This window comes from Pipistrellus hanaki (assembly GCF_964339955.1).
Source record: "Pipistrellus hanaki genome assembly, chromosome: 7".
Classification (NCBI taxonomy): Eukaryota; Metazoa; Chordata; class Mammalia; order Chiroptera; family Vespertilionidae; genus Pipistrellus; species Pipistrellus hanaki.
Window position 1 is genome coordinate 83323866 of NC_140509.1, and position 20036 is coordinate 83343901.

General features: G+C 51.8%; 1 protein-coding gene across 5 annotated transcripts in view; it reads left to right on the forward strand.

Moving 5' to 3' along the window:
- TIAM2 (TIAM Rac1 associated GEF 2) overlaps window positions 1-20036 on the forward strand; it is a 151307-nt gene that overhangs the window by 85924 nt on the left and 45347 nt on the right. For 3 of the 5 annotated variants that reach the window (XM_084889395.1, XM_084889394.1, XM_084889397.1), the window contains exons 6-11: window positions 142-366; window positions 8035-8220; window positions 8331-8477; window positions 16003-16164; window positions 17729-17833; window positions 17999-18077. In XM_084889395.1, the coding sequence (XP_084745521.1) occupies window positions 142-366; window positions 8035-8220; window positions 8331-8477; window positions 16003-16164; window positions 17729-17833; window positions 17999-18077 (904 nt within the window). Of the gene's footprint in view, window positions 1-141; window positions 367-8034; window positions 8221-8330; window positions 8478-12215; window positions 12343-16002; window positions 16165-17728; window positions 17834-17998; window positions 18078-20036 lie in introns of those variants that run through there. The other 2 variants (XM_084889396.1, XM_084889398.1) reach the window with 2 other exon arrangements.

Here is a 20036-nt window from a genome sequence, read left to right on the forward strand (position 1 = left end):
ATTAGACAGCTTTATGGGGTGAAGGTCCCCCTTCGGTGTGACACACCCAGGCCCAGCATGCCACTGTGGAGAGCACTTTGTGCTAAAACAATTCCAAAGAGTTTTTATTTTTACTTTGTTTATTCCCCCTCCTGCGTGTAGGCCACGAGCCAGACGGACCTGGAAAACTGGGTCACCGCCATCCACTCAGCCTGCGCATCCCTCTTCGCCAAGAAGCGAGGCAAGGAGGACACGGTGCGGCTGCTGAAGACCCAGACCCGGAGCCTGGCCCAGAAGATCGACATGGACAGCAAGATGAAGAAGATGGCCGAGCTGCAGCTGTCCGTGGTCAGCGACCCCAAGAACAGGAAAGCCATCGAGAACCAGGTACCGCTGCCGCCGGCGGGTTCAGGTGGCCTTGCCCGTCTCCGGGAACAGTTGCCGTGGCTCCTCACCCGGCTCCTCGTGGCTGCGTGTTGGTGGCGTGGGGGTGGGCTGTGCGGTGCCCATCTCGTACGGTGTTCTGTGCCCGAAGCTTTGTTCCTAATATCGAGTGGCTCCCCCTTGCCTCGCCGAGTCTCTCAGAGACTGTCCCTTTCGGGACAAACCCCGAAGAATAAAACACTAGAGCAGTGGTCGGCAAACTGCGGCTCGAGAGCCATGTGCGGCTCTTTGGCCCCTTGAGTGTTTAGCTTAGGAGCACCCTAATTAAGTCAATAGCAATGGACCTACCTATATAGTTTAGGTTTAAAAATGTGGCTCTCCAAAGAAATTTCAGTCGTTGCCCTGTTGGTATTTGGCTCTGCGGACTAATGAGTTTGCCGACCACTGCCCTGGAGGGTGAGAGGTCAGATCGCTGTGTCTGTGGGCCCAGAAAGCAGCGTTGCTTCTGCTGCAGACGAAGTGCTGAGGATCACGCCGCCTCTGGTCTGACCTCATGTAACAACGAAACAGGCAGAGTGGCGCTCTGTGCCGTTCAGAGGAGTAGCAGCTTCTGAGCATGTGTTTCTCTGCTCAGACAGCCCACCACGTGGGCGCGTGCCATGACAGTTCCGTGCTCCGTGCTCCGTGGTCCGGTGCCTCCGACGGTTCATGCGCCCACTCAGCCCTCACGGCGACTGGAGGGGGGGGGGGGGGAAGCGTGGCTCTCCAAGCCTGCACCTGAGGCCACACCGTAGCCCTCTGGAGGGATGCCCCAGCCTGGAGTTTTCAAGACTTTCTGTATTCTCGCATGTTTAGCTCCAGGGAGAGAGGGAAAGCTAGTGCCATGGAATGGCTCCTGGCTAGTCTCCCTCCCCCTCCTCCTCCTCCTCCTCCTCCTCCTTCTCCAACTCCTCCTCCTCCTCCTCCTCCTCCCACTCCTCCCCCTCCTCCTCCTCCTCCTCCTCCTCCTCCTCCTCCTTCTCCTCCTTCTCCAACTTCTCCTCCTCCTCCTCCTCCCACTCCTCCTCCTCCTCCTCCCCTCTCCTCTCCTCTCTCTGGCCGCATGAAGTCCAAGCCAACATGTTTAGAAATTTAACATTTCCATTAAATGTAACTTGATCCCCTTGCCCACAGTAGGTAAATACTTACTTGGTGACGTCACCGTTGGTGTGATTCTCTGGGTGGGATGTGAGGGCTGATGCCCACACAGAGCCAAGGTCTGGGTGGTTGGGTGCGAAGGAGAAACTGTTTTAAAGACTTCGGGCAGTTCTCACTTGTGGCCCATTCTACATCCCGTGACAGGATCCTCACCTCCGTGGTTCTTTAAGCACAAATACGACTAATTTTTCATTTCAACTGTCCCCTCCCCCACCCTGCTCTCCTCACCCCTCCCTCCCACACACACACTCACCATCTCATGCCAGCCGGGCTTGTGGATTTTGGGGAGGAAATCACTTGGATTGCTCTTCAGAAATTCCACCGGAAAATCTGCTCCTCACCACCGTGGCAGGCTGTCAGGGTGTTTTCCCAGAGGGCTTTGCAGCGGGCCACGCGAACTCCCTTTTCTGCACCCACTGTCCTCGCCTGGCCTGCCTCGCAGACACGAAGGGTGTGCAGTGTGGGGGGAACGAGCACGTGCGTACGATTACTTTTACGAGATGGCCTGTGCAGGACGTTATGCGCAGCTACAAAGGCAGAGGCATTTACAAACCCAGACCAATAAGCACGCGGTCTCTCACACACCCCCCCAAGCATCGTTTTCTATAAAGGACCTTTGGAGAACGTCTTTAAAAGAGCAGTGCTTTATCCACTCCCTTGAAAGTCTGAACTTTACTGTATTTTACGTGAAAGAAAATATTGTTTTATTCGTGTAGGGCTTTCCCCCAGAGACCCCAGGAATCTCAGGAAAAAGCCATTCATAGCTTCATAGCCGAACTCCCAGGGCACACTGCATCACACAGGATGAAGGCTCTGCGACAGGCCTTGTTGGGAGAACTGGGTGGACAAGGTCACGGTGCGTGGCTTGTCCGAATGAATAAAAAGACTCTGACCACAATGACGGCTGGACTTCCTCCCGGTGGGTGGTGATGCTTTGCTTTAAGACACCCATCGGATGGTCTGGCCCCCGGGCCGCTGGGGCCTGGGTGGGGCAGAATCACGCAGCTTTGATGGGAGCGGATCCCGTGTGGAGCTGGGATTCCTTTGAAGTTGGGAGGCAGGAAGAGCTGCAAATTAAGTCCAGTGAGGACTTTTTTTTTCCCCCCTTTCTGTTTATTATTTTCAACAAGTAAACAGGGACAGAACCTCACCACCCTCAGGCAGTCGTGGCTTTCTTCCAGAGGGCTCCCCCCCCCCCATATCCCTGCTGAGCTCAGTGCCTCTCTCACTCCCCCTGGGTCAGTGGGCCGGAGAGGGAGGGGCGGTCAGAGGGGGGAGGGGCAGGGGGGCGCACACTCATGGTTGGTGGCCCTGGGAGGGCTCTGGGTTTGTGAAACGTGGGCTTCGTCTTAAATATTTACTTCACGTCTTAAAATGAGGGAGGGTGGATTGAATGTGGACAATTGGAAGCTGGCGAGAGGAACAAAGCCTGAGAGAAATGCGATGCCTATGGGGGGGGGGGGCGGGGCAGCAACTTGGGGAGTAAGGGATGGAGGGCCTGTGAAGGGTTTTGAGGGAGACATGGCCAGACGATAGAGGTGCCGGGCCACAGCGAGGCCTCCTTCAGGAGGCAGCGGGGGCTGGCGGGAGGATCTGGGGCAGGCGATGAGCATTCGGCTTAGCTCTGCGAGCGCAGGTCTGGGCCAGGCAGATGCGCACAGTCCAGGGGCTCGGAGGAGAGGCCGCCTTAGCCCTCAGGTGCTCTCCGATGAGCAGGGTGACAGAGAGCTTAGCGTGGAAGGTCCACATCTTACAGTGAGTTCAGGGCCAGTGATGTTCCAGAGTGCTTGGAAGACACACTGGAGGCGTGGCCTCCTGTGCAGTCAGGAAGACTTCCTGGTGGAGGGGTGCCTGAGTTGCTCCTTAAAGGATGAGACGGAGTCATCGGAAGAGGAGTGGAGCTGGGCGTTCCAGGCCCAGGGCCAGCATGGGTGAAGGCAGTGCCCCTGGCGTGTGACTGTTCGGCACATGATGTGCAGGCGGGAGAGACGGAGGGTGAGCAGGCCCGCCTCTAATTAGCCAGGCAGTGGCTGGTTTTATATAAAAGAGAAATTAATCCTTAATATACGTGTTTTCATGACTTGGAATTTTCAGCTCAACTTGATGGGAAGCATCTACACTAATAAAAGAGTAAGAAGCAAATTGACCATATATCTTTGCCATACCCACTGGCCAATCAGGAGTGAGTATGTAAATTAACCCGCCAACTTTGTTGGGTTAATTTGCATACACAGGCGCTGAGTGGCCAGGGGCAGGGCGAGATGCGTATGTCATCACCATGGCAAAGACGCAGGCGTCTGCACGCTCCAGAAGCTCGGGCCTCTGGGCAGCGTGGGAAGGCGGACAGGCTGCTCCTAGGCCGGAGCGAAAAGGTGGCTCCAGCCGGAGGGAAAGCAGTGTCGGTAGCCAGGGGAAGGAAGGTCTATTTTGCCACAAATTTTTGTGCACCGGGCCTCTAGTATTTATTAAAAAGCTGAATTTCCTGGCATGTGAGTTATACCTAGGAGGCAAAACAAAACCACCTCAGCTGTTGTGCTAACCACCAGTTAGCCTCAGCGTGGTCTGCGTCACTGCGTGGGCCTCTCTGTGAAGGTAGGTTTTGGTGCTTGGAACGTGGAGCTTTTCAGCTTCTTCTGTCAAAAGGGAAGGACACTCATCTTTCAGGACAAGCCTGGTGGTGGACGAATGACCAAGCACTGTGATCAGATGACTGAGGGGTAGAAAATACTGTGTGAGGAGGGCTGGGCGGGGCCTGCATGTGCCGGTCATCTTTTTATGTGTCATTACTCATCTGCTGTGTCCGGCCGTGGACGCCATCTCCTCCCCCTCCCACTTTCCAGCGCTCAGCAAATGAATACAGCTATGCTAGCAATAAAGAGGAAACTTGTACACTGTATCTGTGGAAGTGCTCAGAAATGGGAGTTTTCCTCCTCAATATTGTTAATTTTTCCATTTGGAATGAAAGACAGTGGAAACTTCCTTAGAGCACGTTTTCTTTATCCTTGTTATTTTTTGTTTTGTGCATGTTTAAAAGAAAACACACCTGGCCAGTGAGGGTCAGTGTTTGAGCGTTGACCTATGAACCAGGAGGTCACGGTTCGATTCCCGGTCAGAGCACATCCCCGAGTTGCTGGCTCAGTCCCCAGGGTGGAGCGTGTAGGAGGCAGCCAGTAGAGAATTGTCTCTCCTCATTGATGTTTCCATCTCTCTCTCCCTCTACCTTCCTCTCTGAAATAAATAAAAAATTATTAAAAAAAAAGAAAGAAAGAAAGAAATGAAAGCCTACTCTTCAAAGAAGTTGAGTTTTTATCCTCATGTCCTGGATTTATTTTAAAAATGAAGAAATACCTACGGGCAATTATCAGTTTTTCAGGAATTTGGAAAAATGAAGAAAAAAAAAACCCCACAAAAAACAAAAAAACAGCCTTGGTACAGGAGAATTGATTTGGAGCATTTTAATTTTAGGTAATGTTAGGGGGGGAAAAAAAATCTCCAGAATATCTCTGAAAAATGTGATGTTAGATAACATTACTGTTTTAGTGATGATGATTGCATTTTCCTAAAGTAGAGTATGTCTAAGTAGCTACAAAATTGTCTTCTATTTCTCCCTTTACTTAAAAAAAAAAAATATCTCCATCTCCTCTTTCACCTCATCTTTTGAAGGACAATTATAAAATATAACCTTACTTTAAATTTGGGCTGAACTTGCACGTGGCTGATAGGAAATTGAAATGCAAAATGTTCGCATGACCCTCGAAGGATGTTATAAATATCCAAATAGGCCCTCAAATGAGAGCATAGATGGTCTTACATCCTGTGTGTAGAACACGCGGGGGCTGGGGGTGGGGAAACAGTTGGTAATTGGATGGGAATTTAAACACAAAGTGTAAGTAGCTCTTGGATGGACACGGCTAGCCAGCTGCCTTAGGAGGGAGAGCACCTGGGCCAGCTGTGTGGTGAGTACGCTGTAGAGGCCCCCGCAGACTGTTCCCTCAGCACCGCTGTGAGCCTTGCCGGTCTGGAAGGGCAGCTCCCGATGTGACCCTGGGCAAGGCCCCTCCCCCCGCAGCCTCATCGCCGATATTGCCAGACCTTCTCAGTGTTACAGGATCTGTTCTGAGCTCGTGCATCCAGTCTTTCTTCTTTTTCTTTTTCTTTTTTTTTTTTAAAAAAAAACCAAACATTTCTTTATTGATTTCAGAGAGGAAGAGAGAAGAAAAGGGAGATAGGAATATCAATGACGAGAGAGAATCATTGATCGGCTGCCTCCTGAACACCTCCCCTTGGGGATCAAGCAGCAACCCAGGTGTCCTTGGACAGAATGGAACCTGGGACCCTCCAGTCCGCAGGCTGATGCTCCATCCAGTGAGCCAAGCCGGCTAGGGCTCTTTTCCTTTGTTTAATCTTTTATTTTTCTCTTTGTGTAAACTTAATTAATTAATTTATTTATTTAAGTTCTTCATTGTTTAAAGTATTACACAGGTCTCCTTTCCACTGTCTCCTCTTCCCTCCACGTAATCCACGCCTCTGCCTCCATGTCTGCACTGTCATGTCCCCCCAAGTCCTTCCCTACCACTTTGGTGACTCTGTGGAAAAAAAAAAAAGTCAAATATTTCATTGTTCTTATCCAACCACAAATCCTCATTTAACCCCCATGACTGATTCTCTATAAAAAACCGTGACCTTAAAAAACCAGGTAATTACTGTCTTGAGCTGTGGGCTAAGATGTGTGACTAATGACGGCTTACTTTCCTCAGAGTCCTATGGGGATGAAGGATGCATTAGTCAGGGTGCTCCAGAGGCATGGAACCGACAGGAGATATGAAAAGATAGAGAGAGACTTATTAGAAGGGATAGGCCCGTGTGATTATGGAGGTGGGCGAGTCCCAGGATCTGCAGAGTGAGTCGCAACCGGAGACCCGGAGAGCTGGCCCCCGGCCCAAGAACGGCAGCTCCAGGTGAAGGGAGAGACAGTGTTCCATTCAGTTCAAGTCCAAGGGCAGGAAAAGCCAACATCTCAGTTGGAAGGCCATTAGGCAGGAGGAATTCTTCCTTGGGTGGGGGTAGTGGGGAGGGGAAAGGGGTTCAGCCTTTTTGTTCTATTCGATGAGGCCACCCACATGAGAAAGGGCACTCTGCTCTTCAGTCGACCCATTTGAAGTTAATCTCACCCAAGAGCACCCTCCAAGAAGCACCCAGAATACAGTTTGACCGCACAGCCGGACACCCTGGGCCCAGTCAGATTGACCCACAGAAGGAGCCACCACAAAGACTCCGCCAGTAAAGGATCGGAAGCATTCATTGTTGAAATAGAGAGGCCCAGAGGTCCCATCTCATCTGTGTTTTCTACTAATTCCAATGTAAGACTTACCTCTACAATGTCCAGCATTCACCGAGATACCCATTTTTTGAACTCGAGCAAACGTCTTGAGCTTCGTAAGACCTGCTTTAAGCTGTTGGGTCTGCCAGCCCTGTCTTCCCTCCAACAAGCCCAGGCATCCGAGTCCCATTCCTCCCGGGAATTCATCTGCACCTTGCCCCACGTTTCGGGTGGAGAGGGCTAGGTGTGCTGGAGATGATCGCGGCGATTCTGACCAAACGTTGGTTCCCTGTTTAAGATGGAGCTGTCTTTGCCTTCCAGTTGCACTTTGATGTGGAGTCACACAAACACATCATGCCCTTAAACATAGTTTGTGAAGTGCAGGAACTGGTGACAGTGTGAGAGATTGGCCTCTTCCTCCATCTCTAGTGCTTGGCATAGACTTGGATTTTACTTTATTTTATGTCTCTATCTTCTGGCATCCAATGGCTCCTTGGTTTTCTTTCTCTCATGCATCCGCCCTCTACAGACCATCTAGAAAGTGTCTCAGAACTGGTTCACCTGGAGATGTGGATAAGGGAGAAGCTTTAATAAACAGTGACACTTTATTAGAAGACGCAACAGTGCATTTATAACTGGATTTCCAGGAATCGGCTGGAGAAGACAGTTGTGAGACAGGCTGGGAGAATTCTTCCCTTGTGCCTGATAGCTTTGTTCGTCTTGATCGCTAATGTGCATTTGCTTCTTACTGTCTGAGTTACTTATCAGAATGTGCAGGAATGGAAAGCCACCCCCCTTCCCCCCCCCCCCCCCCCCACACACACACACACACATGTCCAGCATCCATTTGTGTGGCATCCAGCGCATCTGTCAACGTGAAAGGAACGGCACAAAGAGGGAAAGCTGACTTCCCGTTCTGCCTCCCGCCTACGTCCGGTGTCTCCAGAGGTCGTGCCCCGCGGGCAGGGCACCGTGGGGACCCCGCCACAGTGCTGTCTGACCCTCTGGCTGTGTTCGGGCTGGCGGGCGGGCTGGGGCCGGGTGAGGGTGGAGGGCTCATTCCAACCAGCGCAGTGTGTGAAGGGCTCACGCGTTCCGTCTGACCCGTGATCGCGCCTCCTCCTCCTCTAAGTCGCCCTGTTCTCCTCCCGCAGATCCAGCAGTGGGAGCAGAACCTGGAGCGGTTCCACATGGAGCTGTTCCGGATGCGCTGCTACCTGGCCAGCCTGCAGGGCGGCGAGCTGCCCAACCCCAAGAGCCTCCTGGCCGCCGCCAGCCGCCCCTCCAAGCTGGCCCTGGGCCGGCTGGGCATCCTGTCCGTCTCCTCCTTCCACGCCCTGGTGAGTCCCCCGGGCGGGCCAGTGCTGTTAGAGCAGGCAGCGGGCGCCGCCAGGCAGCTTACCCCCCCGCCCCCATACCACCCTCAAGTCTCTAAACTGCTCTGCACCAGGTGTGTTCTCGAGACGACTCTGCTTTCCGCAAGCGAACGCTCTCGCTGACCCAGCGAGGAAGGAGCAAGAAGGGCCTGTTTTCCTCTCTGAAAGGGCTGGACACGCTGGCGAGGAGAGGCAAGGAGAAGCGGCCCTCCCTCACTCAGGCAAGTGCCTCCGTCTGAGCCGTCACAGGCCTCCCGGGACATCCTGGTCCTCCCCCCACCCCCACCACACACACACACACACACACACACACACACACACACACACGCCGTGGCAGATCCTGGGTCCCCCCCCCCCCCCCCCCACACACACACCCATAAACACACCACGGCAGACCCTGGGTACCCCTCACCGCTGCAAATCATACATGCTCCCTGTCCGTTAACAATGGCATTAGTTGGCCCATAGGAATGCAGCCTGAGCCTGGACTTCCCCCCAGATGAAGCACACACGTTGCTCACTTTCCCTTTGGTGCCCCTTGCTCCCTCGGGGTGCTTGGTGACACAGGAAGAAGAATCAGAAAAGAATCCCCACTTTTCATTGCCTTCCGTACTCATATGTATGTCTCCTGTGGACTTCCTGTTAAAATAAACATGCGTGACTAGTAATCAGAGCAGCCGCAGCTACATTCGCTGGGCCGTGCCAGGCACGTGGCTTCCTGTGCCCTGGACCAAGTGGGCCTTCTGTCGTTGCATTGGTCAGACGGGGGGCCTGCGGCCTGGGCAGTGAGGGGCTCCTTACCCTGCTCGCCCAGTGGCCGCGGGGCCGGGGCTTGGCCATCCTGCCCCACACGCTGGCGGCTGCGGCCACTGCCTGTCCCGGAGGAAGGGCGGCTGTGCGAACATTCTATCCCATAAGGAACAGCCGGAGCACTTGGTGCTGGAGTGCGGCCCCCGGACAGGGAAATGTTTTCAGGAGCTTCTGAGAGCTCATGGCGGAAGCACTTGCTAGCACCGAGTTCAGGGCGACCTGAACTTCAGGATGCTGACTGCCATGGTTTAGGGTTACTGTTTCTCCAGAGACTCTGGAGCATGTGAGTTATCTATCATACGATGATGGAAGGCAAGAGGGAAAGTGTTCGCGATGACGTCCGGAGAGGGTCTTGTTTTGATTTTTGACAGGTGGCTATTCCTCTGACTGCTGCCCTATCATCTGGAAGCGAGGGTCACCTTTTATGGAGCTTTATTTTAGGATTTTTAAAAATAATATATTTTATTGATTTTTTACAGAGAGGAAGAGAGAGGGATAGAGAGTTAGAAACATCGATGAGAGAGAATCATTGATCGGCTGCCTCTTGCACACCCCCTACTGGGGATGTGCCCGCAACCAAGGTACTTGCCCTTGACCGGAATCGAACCTGGGACCTTTCGGTCCGCAGGCCGACGCTCTACCACTGAGCCAAACCGGTCTTGGCTATTTTCGGATTTTTATGTAGCTTTTTACTTGATGATGCGTGACAGGTTTGTGAACTTTAAGAAGTTGACTTGTCCAAGGGCTTTCTATTAGCAGGACTTACGATGGATTTGAAAATAAGTTTTTCCAACATTGCCATTCATGATTAGAATTAATTGTTTAAATTGGGCTCAGATTGCCAAACAAACAAACAAACAAACAAACAAACAAAAAAACCTTCTTGTGATTCATTGGCCAGCCCCACGGCGCTCTCATGGGCAAGAGGGAAGTATTATTGCATCTGCTTTATAAAGCACATGCATTTAAACAGCTCCCCCCATTTATTGTAACTCAGCACCCCTTCTGGTACAGGGATGCAATTCCTTGGACTCACAGGGCTGTTTTCGGGGCGTCTTTATGCTTCAGGACTGCAGACTCATAACCAGGGTTAGTGGAGATGCAGACTGGATTGAGGGCATTTGTGTTTATAGATCCCTGGGCCTTAGCAATCTGCCCGCAGCTGGTTGAATGATGAGCATTGCACGTCAGGAATTTCCCTCCGCTAATCACTCCTGGAGGATGTTTACCACGCATACAGGGCGTCTGTGTGCAGACAGGCAGCGGATCGCGTTCGTTAGTGTAGCCCCGAGAGGCAGGCGGTCAGTCCTGAGCGGCGGGAGGAGGGCCGGGCGGTTTTAGATATTCCCCGCCCGGTGGTGCCTCGTGGACAGGTCAGCATGAGTCACCCTGACATGAAATCTGTTCAGGGTGGAGTCCAGCCAGTCAGTCCTGTTGGAGCGTTTTTTAGGGGCCTGGGCAGCCCCAGGGGAAACTGTGTAGGTGCTGCCTGATGAGTAACAGGAGCCTCGAGGTGTGCAGGGCGGCGTCTGCTATGGAGATGGTGACAACAGCCCCCCAGGAGGCTCAGGACGGCTCCACGCAGACGCCGAGGCCAGGACCTCGAGCTCTCCCGGAAAATTGGCTCCGGGCGGCCCAACGGTCTGTGGCTTCCGGTGAAGGAAGTGTCACATTCGTCACGGGCTCCACCCGGGGAAAGTGCTACTGTGGGCTTTTAAAGTGGAAAACATGAATGAAACCATGTACTCTTGACTATAACATAGCATTTGTTTAAGTAGAATATTAGTATGGAACTCTATAATACATACATACATGTACAGATGGATGGAAGGGTGGAAGGAAGAAAAGAAAGGGAAGAGAGAAAGGAAGACAGACAGACATTGGTGGTTTTTCAATATTAACTGATGCTTGGACATCAGCCCAAGAAGGAAGCGCACCCCTTCTCCTGTGACATTGTCCTGTTGTTGGGAGCACCCAGAGCTGGGAGCTGCCCTCTTTGCCCCCTCCCATCTCACTTGCTAATGGGCTTCCCTTTACCAGCAGCCCTGGTGGCGTGGGCCCATGTGTGACAGGCAGGCTGTGATTTGCTCCTCACTTCCCTTCAGTGATCCAGGCGGTAATTACAGGCCATTTGATCCGGGAGCATCTGCTGTGAGAATGCGGGCTTCCGTTTCCCTCCTCCAGGCTCCGGTGAATGCTTCTGTGGGAGCTGCCCTCCGGAGGGCTGAAGTGGTTTGTAAACCGTAACCAGCTCCCAGCTTCCAGCTTCCAGCTCCCAGCTCCCAGCTCCCAGCTCCCAGCTCGTCTGCAGAGGCCAGAGGGCAGGTCAGCCGTGTGGCTCTGGGTTCGTGGCCAACTGGCCGGAGCTGGACCGCACGGTGGGAGGTCTGATCTTCCGTGCTCACCATGGGTCCCGAGGAGGCCCTCACCAGGTCTTCACAGTGATTGTCACAGAACCACAGCGGTGAAATCTACTTCCGTGTAATGCCTCCCTCCAGGCTGGGCTTCAGAAGGTTCTTTCACAAGGTTGGATCCTTCGGCCTTGCCTGTGTTGCTCAGTTGGTTGAGCATCAACCAGGAACCAAGAGGTCACTGGTTTGATTCCTGGTCAGGGCACATGCTGAGGTTGCTGGCTTGATCCTTGGTAGGGGGCATGCAGGAGGCAGCCAGTCAATGAAGTTTCTCTCTCGTTGATGTTTCTCTCTATTTCTCTCCCTTCCTCTTTCTCTAAAATAAGTAAAATATATATATATACCCCAGCGTGCCTCCCCCCACCCACCCCCCCCACCCTGCCAAATGAGGCTGATATTTTAAGCATCCTTTAAAGGGGCAGATACTGAAGCCCGGAGCCTGGAGACAGATCTCCAGCCCTGACAAGGCTGGGATTTGACCCAGATTGTCTGTTATATTTCCAGTCTCCGTCTGCCTTCTGCAGGAGCTGGAAACTGGAATGGGCTAATTGGAAGATAATTTTGAGGGGGAAGGGAGTGAGGGAGGGGGAAGCAGGCTGGGTTTGCCCAGGCTTGACACGGGTAGCCAATCATGTGCTGTGGGGGAGGGAGCGGTAAGGATTAATCTGGAAGGAGGGCTTTCCAGATGGCTCCTTTGGAGACGCTGCTTTCCAAGATCGGTTCCTTTTCAGGAATGCGGGAGGCTGCTCTCCCCGGCTGCTGAAAATAAAGCATGTGTGTTTCCAGCCTGGACAGCATTGTCCCCGGAGGAAATCAATCCAGTTTTCTGTCCAAACGGGCAAAACTTGTAACACCTAGGAGAGCTGTAAGCACCAAACAGCCTTTCCTTTTTCTAGTCCAAATGAATGAATTAGTTCCACATTCTCGATGCTTCCTTTGCGTAAGCACGTTTTACATCTGTAATTGCATACACTCTGGGGTGTGTGTGTGTGTGTTTCACACAGAAAAATCTTATGTAAATATTCATGGCGGCATCTCCTGAGTGGTTTGGGACCCTCTGGGCCTTGTTGGACGCCTTCTCTCCTGCGCTCCACTCCACCTTAGGCCAAAGGTAGGCTCAGGTGGTGACTCCTCCGAGCTGCTGTGGGCAGAGCCCTGATGCATGGAGTATAAAATGCGTATTTCTTCCGTCCTCCCTTCCATCTCTGCACCTCCCTGCACCCTGTCCTCTTGTCCAGGACTTCTTCCCTGGCAATGATCTGTTAATTTGTCCTCTTGAATTTTTAGGGAACATGAAAAAGTTGACACTGCACAAGCACATTTAAATAAGATATGGGAAGCCTATGTAGGACCCACGTTCTGGGTGTTTGCAAGTCAGCACCCAGGTGCTGGGTGTGTCCTGGGTGCTGGTCGCACTGTGTTAGGGCGGGAGGAGGCCGGAGGCTCTGCTGTTGTGTCAGTCACCCTAGCACCCGGGGGTGCCCAGGCCACTGTGGCCAGAGACACAGGCCAGAGGCTCAGAACTGCGTGGACTTGGGGGAGGGAGGCGAGCAGGCGAGGCTTCACCAGGTGGGTGGTGTTTGAAACGAGGGCAGAGGCTATGAATGGCATCAGCACTGCCGCTGTGGCACAGGGTCCTGAGCAGGAATCCGGAGGCAGACACAGCACTGACTCCCGGGCGGGGAATGAATGGCGGGCGGGCGTCCTGCATCGCAAAGGGGAACGGGAGCAGGAGGTGGCAGCCTTTTCGGGGGAGGTGACTGCCCAGCTGATATTTCCGTGGAGTGTCAGGGTGGTGAGCACACACTGGGCCAGGTTCTCGGGTTCAGATCCCCACGATACCACCGCCCTCGCTCCTGTGTGAGCTCAGGCAAGGTTCGAGGGCTTTCCCAGCCTCGTGTTCCTCACCTGCTCAAATAGAGGGCTGTGGGTCCTGAGTGGCCGACAGCGGGCCAAAGCGGATGGCATCAGCCCTGTGTGCCGGCCTCTGATGGGAGGGAGGGGCGCGGGGGGGCAGGGGGGCTAGTTGTGGATTGGCATTTCTCATGTCCCTCTCCCACCCGTCTGTCCTCAGCCACATTTCTCCTGTTTGTTCCCAAAGTGCCAGATCAAACTGCTTTGCCTCAGGAATCAGGACTCCGATGTCCTGAGTGTGGTTTCTTACTCCACAGTGCCCCCTGGTGGGGGCTGGGTGGATTCTGAGTCAGCCTGGTCTGCGAGGCTGGGAAGGCAGCCAGTCCCTGCTGTGGCTGCCTCGCCTGCTGAGGTCACAGCGCTCTGCCCAGGTGATAGCACCCGGGAGGCTCTCCCAGCGGAGAGGACGGGGAGGACGGGGAAGATTGGGAGGACGGGACAGGGAGGACGGGATGGAGAGGACGGAGAGGACGGAGAGCACGCGGCCCTGTGAGATGCGGACCCTCAGGAGAGCGTGGTGTCCGTGCTGCTTCACCGTCCTTGGCTCCAGGCACCTGCTCCTCTGCCTCTTTTTCCTGTCGTTTTGGCACGTGGGGTTCATGTTCGCCCTGGGCTGTCGTCACGTGTCCAGGAAAATACACAGAAAGTGGCAGGTCCATGGAGGTCCAGAAATGCCTCTCAGAGACGATCAGCCCTTTTAAAGACAGCAGCACAGAGGGTAGGTCTTCCCTTGCTTGGCTGAGCCTGTTTGTGTTTTTTAAAAAATTTCCTTAATATATCTATGTTTGTTTTCAACTCCTCCACAGGAGGATCTTTTATTTATTTGTTTTTTTAATGCTTGGAATTCTAAGTAAAATTATCCATCAATAAGAACTTGAATGTGTGCCCTGACTGGTTTGGCTCCGTGGATAGAGCGTCGGCCTGCGGACTGGAAGTTCCCAGGTTCCATTCTGGCCAAGGGCATGTACCTTGGTTGTGGGCACATCCCCAGTAGGGAGTGTGCAGGAGGCAGCTGATTGGTGTTGCTCATTGACGTTTCTAACTCTCCATCCTTCCCCCTTCCTCTCCGTAAGAAAATCAATAAAATATATATTTTTTAAAAAAGAACTTGAATGTATGACGCGGGGGATAGAATTCTGGGTCGTATTGAATCCCTGTGTAAGGTTCCTGCTGTGGAAGGTGTTTTCACATAATATATCCTCTCCTTTGCTCACAAACTCGAATTGTGAGTTAATGACCTGGTGCGGTTATATGATAACACCTGCTCCTGCGTAGGGGACACAGGTCAGCGAGGGCAGGGTCCCGTCCTAGGTCACCGCCTGCTGGTTGAGCGTTTGTGGCTCGAATATCAGGTCTCTCCATCCCTCGGGTCTCTGCTTTGCCACCAGACCCACGTAGGAACCTGGTCGGAGGCAAGCATTTCTGATCGACTTGCTAAATGTTCTCTGGTTTTCTTTATAAAACATTGGTCATGCAGGTTAGCGTGAGGTCATTGAGTGACCGCGGGGACGAAGGTTAGGAAACTCAGCCTGTTCGGAAAAGGCTGATGTGTGGGGATGATTTCCAAAAGGATGTGGGGCAGCTGAAGGACAGGAGCCTTTCCTCAGGATGCGGGGCTGGTTTTTAGGAGCGAGTAGAAACCAGAGAGAAGGAAAGCGTGCTTGGCTTACGTAGAGGCAGGCGGGCATCTGGGCCATGGGTGAGAGTGTCGCAGAATTCACGAGGATCCTGGCTCAGAGGCAGTGAGGAGGCAGAGTGCGTAGTGGCCAGAACATGGGCCAAAGAGTCAGTTGACTTCCTCTCGGCCTCCCTGGCATCAGTTTCCTGTGTGTAAAACGAAGAAGGAAAAACTGGGGTTGTCTGCCAGCCCCAGAGGATCAAGAGAAGCCAGAGATGAAAGGAGTGTGAAAGGGTTAAGATAAAACTAGAGGCCCAGTGCATGAAATTCATGCACTGCGCGGGGGGGGGGGGGGGGGGGGAGGTGTCCCTCAGCCCAACCTGCACCCTCTCCAATCTGGGACCCCTCAGGGGATGTCCGACTGCCCGTTTAGGCCCGATCCCTGTGGATCTAAACCAGCAGTAGGACATCCCTCTCACAATCTGGGACTGCTGGCTTCCAACCACTCACTTACCTGCCAGCCTGATCACCCCCTAACCACTCCCCTGCCAGCCTGATAGACACTTAACTGCTCCTTGCTGGCTCAAATGCCCCCAACTGCCCTCCCTTACAGGCCTGGTCCCCCCCAACTGCCCTCCCCTGCAGGCCTGGTTGCTTCTAACTGCCCTCTCCTGTTAGCCTGGTCGCCCCTAACTGCCTCCTCTGCCGTCCCAGTCACCCCCAACTGTTCTTCCCTGAAGGCCTGGTTGCCCCCAACTGCCCTCCCCTGCTGGCCTGATCGCCCACAACTACCTTTCCGTGCTGGCCATCTTGTGGTGGCCATCTTTGACCACATGGGGGCGGCCGTCTGTGAGAAGGCGTGAGGGTCAACTTGCATATCACCTCTTTATTATATAGGATAGTCCCGTAAATGAAGGGGATATGATTGCAGTAGTTTCCCTCATTTTAAAAAAATCCAGTCAGCCTGAATTTCCTTTTGGAATGGGAAAACAGGTGGACGAGCTTCTGCACATGTGCGGCTCGGCGGTGGACGGTGCTCCCCGAGACCCCCCGTGGGAAGCCCAGACCTACATTCACTTCCAGGACAGCCAGGGCGTTACCATGGTCATCAAGCCGGACCACAGAGTGGAGGACATCCTGACCTTGGCGTGCAAGGTAACGGGTTTCGCTGCAGAGATGTGATTCTGAGGAAAAAGAATCATTAATGTCGCATTCCTGTGCCTCCTACGTCTGTGGTCCTCAGACCTCCCTTTCTACCCCAGGGAAATGGAAACGTCTTACTGGGCGTGTTTGTTAGCGTTCTCCGTTTTTCTTCTTTCAGAAGGCAGGCTGGCTAGGGCAGGGCCCCTCGTCTTCCTGAAGAGCCTGGGTATTTACTGAGATTCTCTAAACCCCTTTCTGGGTTGAGTACGTCTGAAGGCTGTTGTCATTTAAGTTACTCGGAGATGGTGCGCTAAGCTTCGGAGTAGTTTGATTTGATCCTGAGTCGTTTTGCCACGTTCCCACTGGATTAAGCACGTAACTTGATACCATTCACAGTGGTTTCATGCAGACCGTTATGAGATGCTTTATTCATTATTCAAATTGGGCTTTATTTCTGAAAAGGTAGTTTAAGGTACGTCACTGAGACAAAAATAGACCCTGCACCGTCAGATTAGAGGTTTTTAGACCACCAGGTGGCGGAGGAGAGCTAAAATATTTTTTAAGTTTTTAGAGAATGTATAACCAGCCATAGGAAAAGGTAAAAAAGGCATGCAGAGCTTGGTTACTCTTTACCATACACACTTAATAGATGTAGTCCTCCCTTTGTCACTTGGATTTAAGCCTTAGTATACCAGACATTTACATGTGTTACTTATGAATTTCCTTCTCCTCCATTATGTAAGGTTCTTTAGTCAGTCAACAACATGGTTTTATAGCAATGATGCCACATGTACGTGGGTACATATTTTCCTTTTGAAAAACTTTTAGAGTAGGAAATTCCTAATTCTGAAGTCTAGAATATGAGATTTCCACATTGCACCAATTTCTCTGCTTTAGTAGTGGGAACAACTTAAAGGTAGGTACCACCAATACGTAAAGGGAGAGCATGTGCTGAAATAGGACGATGCAGGGCTGGGCAGAAGTAGGTTTATAGTTGTAGTACAAATATATGACATAAAAATTAGCAAATAATAAATAAGAACAAGCCCTATGTTCCACGCACTCACAACTGTAGCCCTACTTTTGCCCAGCCCTGTATATTCTATTGTCAGATATCTGGGACTGGGACCTCTTAAAAACATATCTCTTGCTTTTAGTGGTAAACAGTATCATTTAGAGAAAACTTTGAAAATAATTGTCTGTTCTTGCCATTTAAAAATTCAAGCCCTTATATATGGTTTAAAACTCAGCTGTTTCCATATGGTATTTGATTTCTTTAGAAATTTCCACTTTGATTTTTCATGAGCAGTGAGGAATTTATCATTTTTTTTTTATTGTTTAAAGTATTACCGATAGTAGTACATATATCTCCTTTTTCCCCATTGACCTTCCCCCAGCCTCCCCTACCCCCTGTCGCATGCCTTCATCCCCGCTCCCCCAGTGTCTTGTGTCCATTGGCTGTACTTATGTGCATGCATACACGCCCTTTGGTTGGAGTGTTGGGGAGGGGGAAAGAGAGCAGTGATGAATTTAGAAAGGATATTTACAGCCTGAAAAATTGTCCCTTTCCTTACAGATGAGGCAGGTGGAACCCAGCCACTATGGCCTGCAGCTCCGGAAACTGGTGGATGAAAACATCGAATACTGCATCCCTGCGCCCTACGAGTTCCTGCAGGAACAGGTGGGCGGGGGTCAGTCAGAGGATCGGAGCCACATCCACGGCCTCTTAATTTAAAAATAAGGAATTTTTGTGTTTGGGGGTTCTGTTTAAATGTGGCGTCTAGTTTGGAAACAATCAAGATCCATTTCCGAGATTCCGTGACTTTGTGGTTTTCGCCTTCCATAGGTTTATGACGAAATCGAAGTCTTCCCGCTGAATGTGTATGACGTGCAGCTCACGAAGACCGGGAGTGCATCTGACTTCGGTGAGCGGAGCAGCGCCCTGGCTGTTCCTTCCGGGTTTGCCCTGGTCTGCGATGGCCTGACTTTCCCCTTAAATTTTTATTTTCAGAAGTTGTGATAGTAGTTTCTGGACTCGCTTTATCTCCTTCATTTTTGTTGATATTAGCAGGCTAAAAAGATATGTATTGATACTAGGGAAAGAGGCCAGAATAATGAAAAGGACTTTGATAAGAAATGATGGCGACAGCACTTTAATGAATTGGCGTGCCAGGTGCTGTCTAGGCTGAGTCGCTCAGGGTTCATGGGGTAGCGTCTTTGCTCCCAGCTCACTGTCAGCCGCCCGGCGTGCATCCCTCCTGCCCCCTCTGCCCGCCTCCCTGGTGGTGTGAATCAGACCTGTCCTTCCAGAACTCACTGAAGGTCTGACTTTCTTGAAGAAGCCTATTTGATTGCTTTAGCCTCCGTTTAACAACTCACGGTCAGGGCTGCCCAAATCACGTTGAAATGTTGAATTCTTGCATTTCTGTTTACCTGTGGGTAAGCTGGTTTTGAGCTCTCTCTAGACTCTAGAGTCTAGAGTATGCTCATGTATCAAGTTCACTTCTGTCTTTCGTTCTGTCTTTTATCATACGAACTCAATACTCTTACTTTGTTAAATTATGATTAATATACCTATCTTTCTTAAAATGACTCAAGCTGATCAAATTCTCCTCATGGTTTTTTTTTTAATGTTAAAATTTCCTTTTTATGATTTGGTATTTGTTTCTTGTTTCTTGTAACCTGTTGGACCCAAATGTTACATTGGCGTTTCCGTGGACGCCCTTGTAACGTCTCGTCCGTGCTGGTGTTGGCCTTCCCTCTACTTCCCCCGTGACCCTTGGGGACTCTCCTTTGCGCTTGAATGACTGAAGGACTGAGTGAGGGGCCAACGGAACATGCCGTCCTGCCTTCCTCAGAGGCTCCCGGTGGTCTGGGACCAGGGCATGCGGACAAGTGGAGTCAGAGGAGGGCAGTGTCCAAGGCCCAGGCTGGTAACCAGTGTAGTGACATGTAGGGCAAGCACTCCATCCATCCCGGTGTTTTTCTACCTCCTTAAAGTGCCTCGCCTCACACACTAGTATATACAGTTATTTCTTAACAAGTATTGATTTCATTGGACTGAACTTGGCTGATTTCAATAGGAGTAGTTTTTGTTCTTAACATTTAAAGTGAAAATTGTGGTGAAATACCCATAACGTTTGCCACCTTAGTCACTTTGTGGAATGGTGAGCAAGGACAGTTCGGTGTGCACGCACGTGGATGGGCCGCCATCACCGCCGTCATCTGCGGGACTGCTTTCATCTTACAGAACCGGAACTCGGTACCTGTTAGAGAGTAACTACCCTTCTTCCTCCCCCTGCCCCCGGCAGCTCCCATTCTGCCCTCTGACTCTACACGTTTGATCACTCTGGTACCTCCGGCAGTTATTCGTTCCTCTGAGCCCGGTATTTTCTTCTTCTTCTTCTTCTTCTTCTTTTTTTTAAAATATATTTTATTGATTTTACACAGAGAGGAATTGAGAGGCATAGAGAGTTAGAAACGTCGATGAGAGAGAAACATTGACCAGCTGCCTCCTGCACACCCTCCACTGGGGATGTGCCCACAACCAATGTACATGCCCTTGACCGGAATCGAACCCGGGACCCTTCAGTCCCCAGGCCGACGCTCTTCCACTGAGCCAAACCGGCTTCGGCTGAGCCTGGTATTTTCACAGAGCATAAGGTCCTCCGGCTGTGTCCCTGCCGTGGAATGTATCAGAATGCCCTTCCTTTTGAAAGCGTGAGCCATGTTCCATTGTAGACATACCGCAGTGCATCCATTCCCCTGTGGGTGGACCGTGCGGTTGCTTTGGCCTTCGCCGTGGTGTCAGTCACGCTTCCATGAGCATGCGTGTGTGGCCCCTGGCTCCAGTGAGCTTGTATTTGTGTTTATTAAACCTTTCG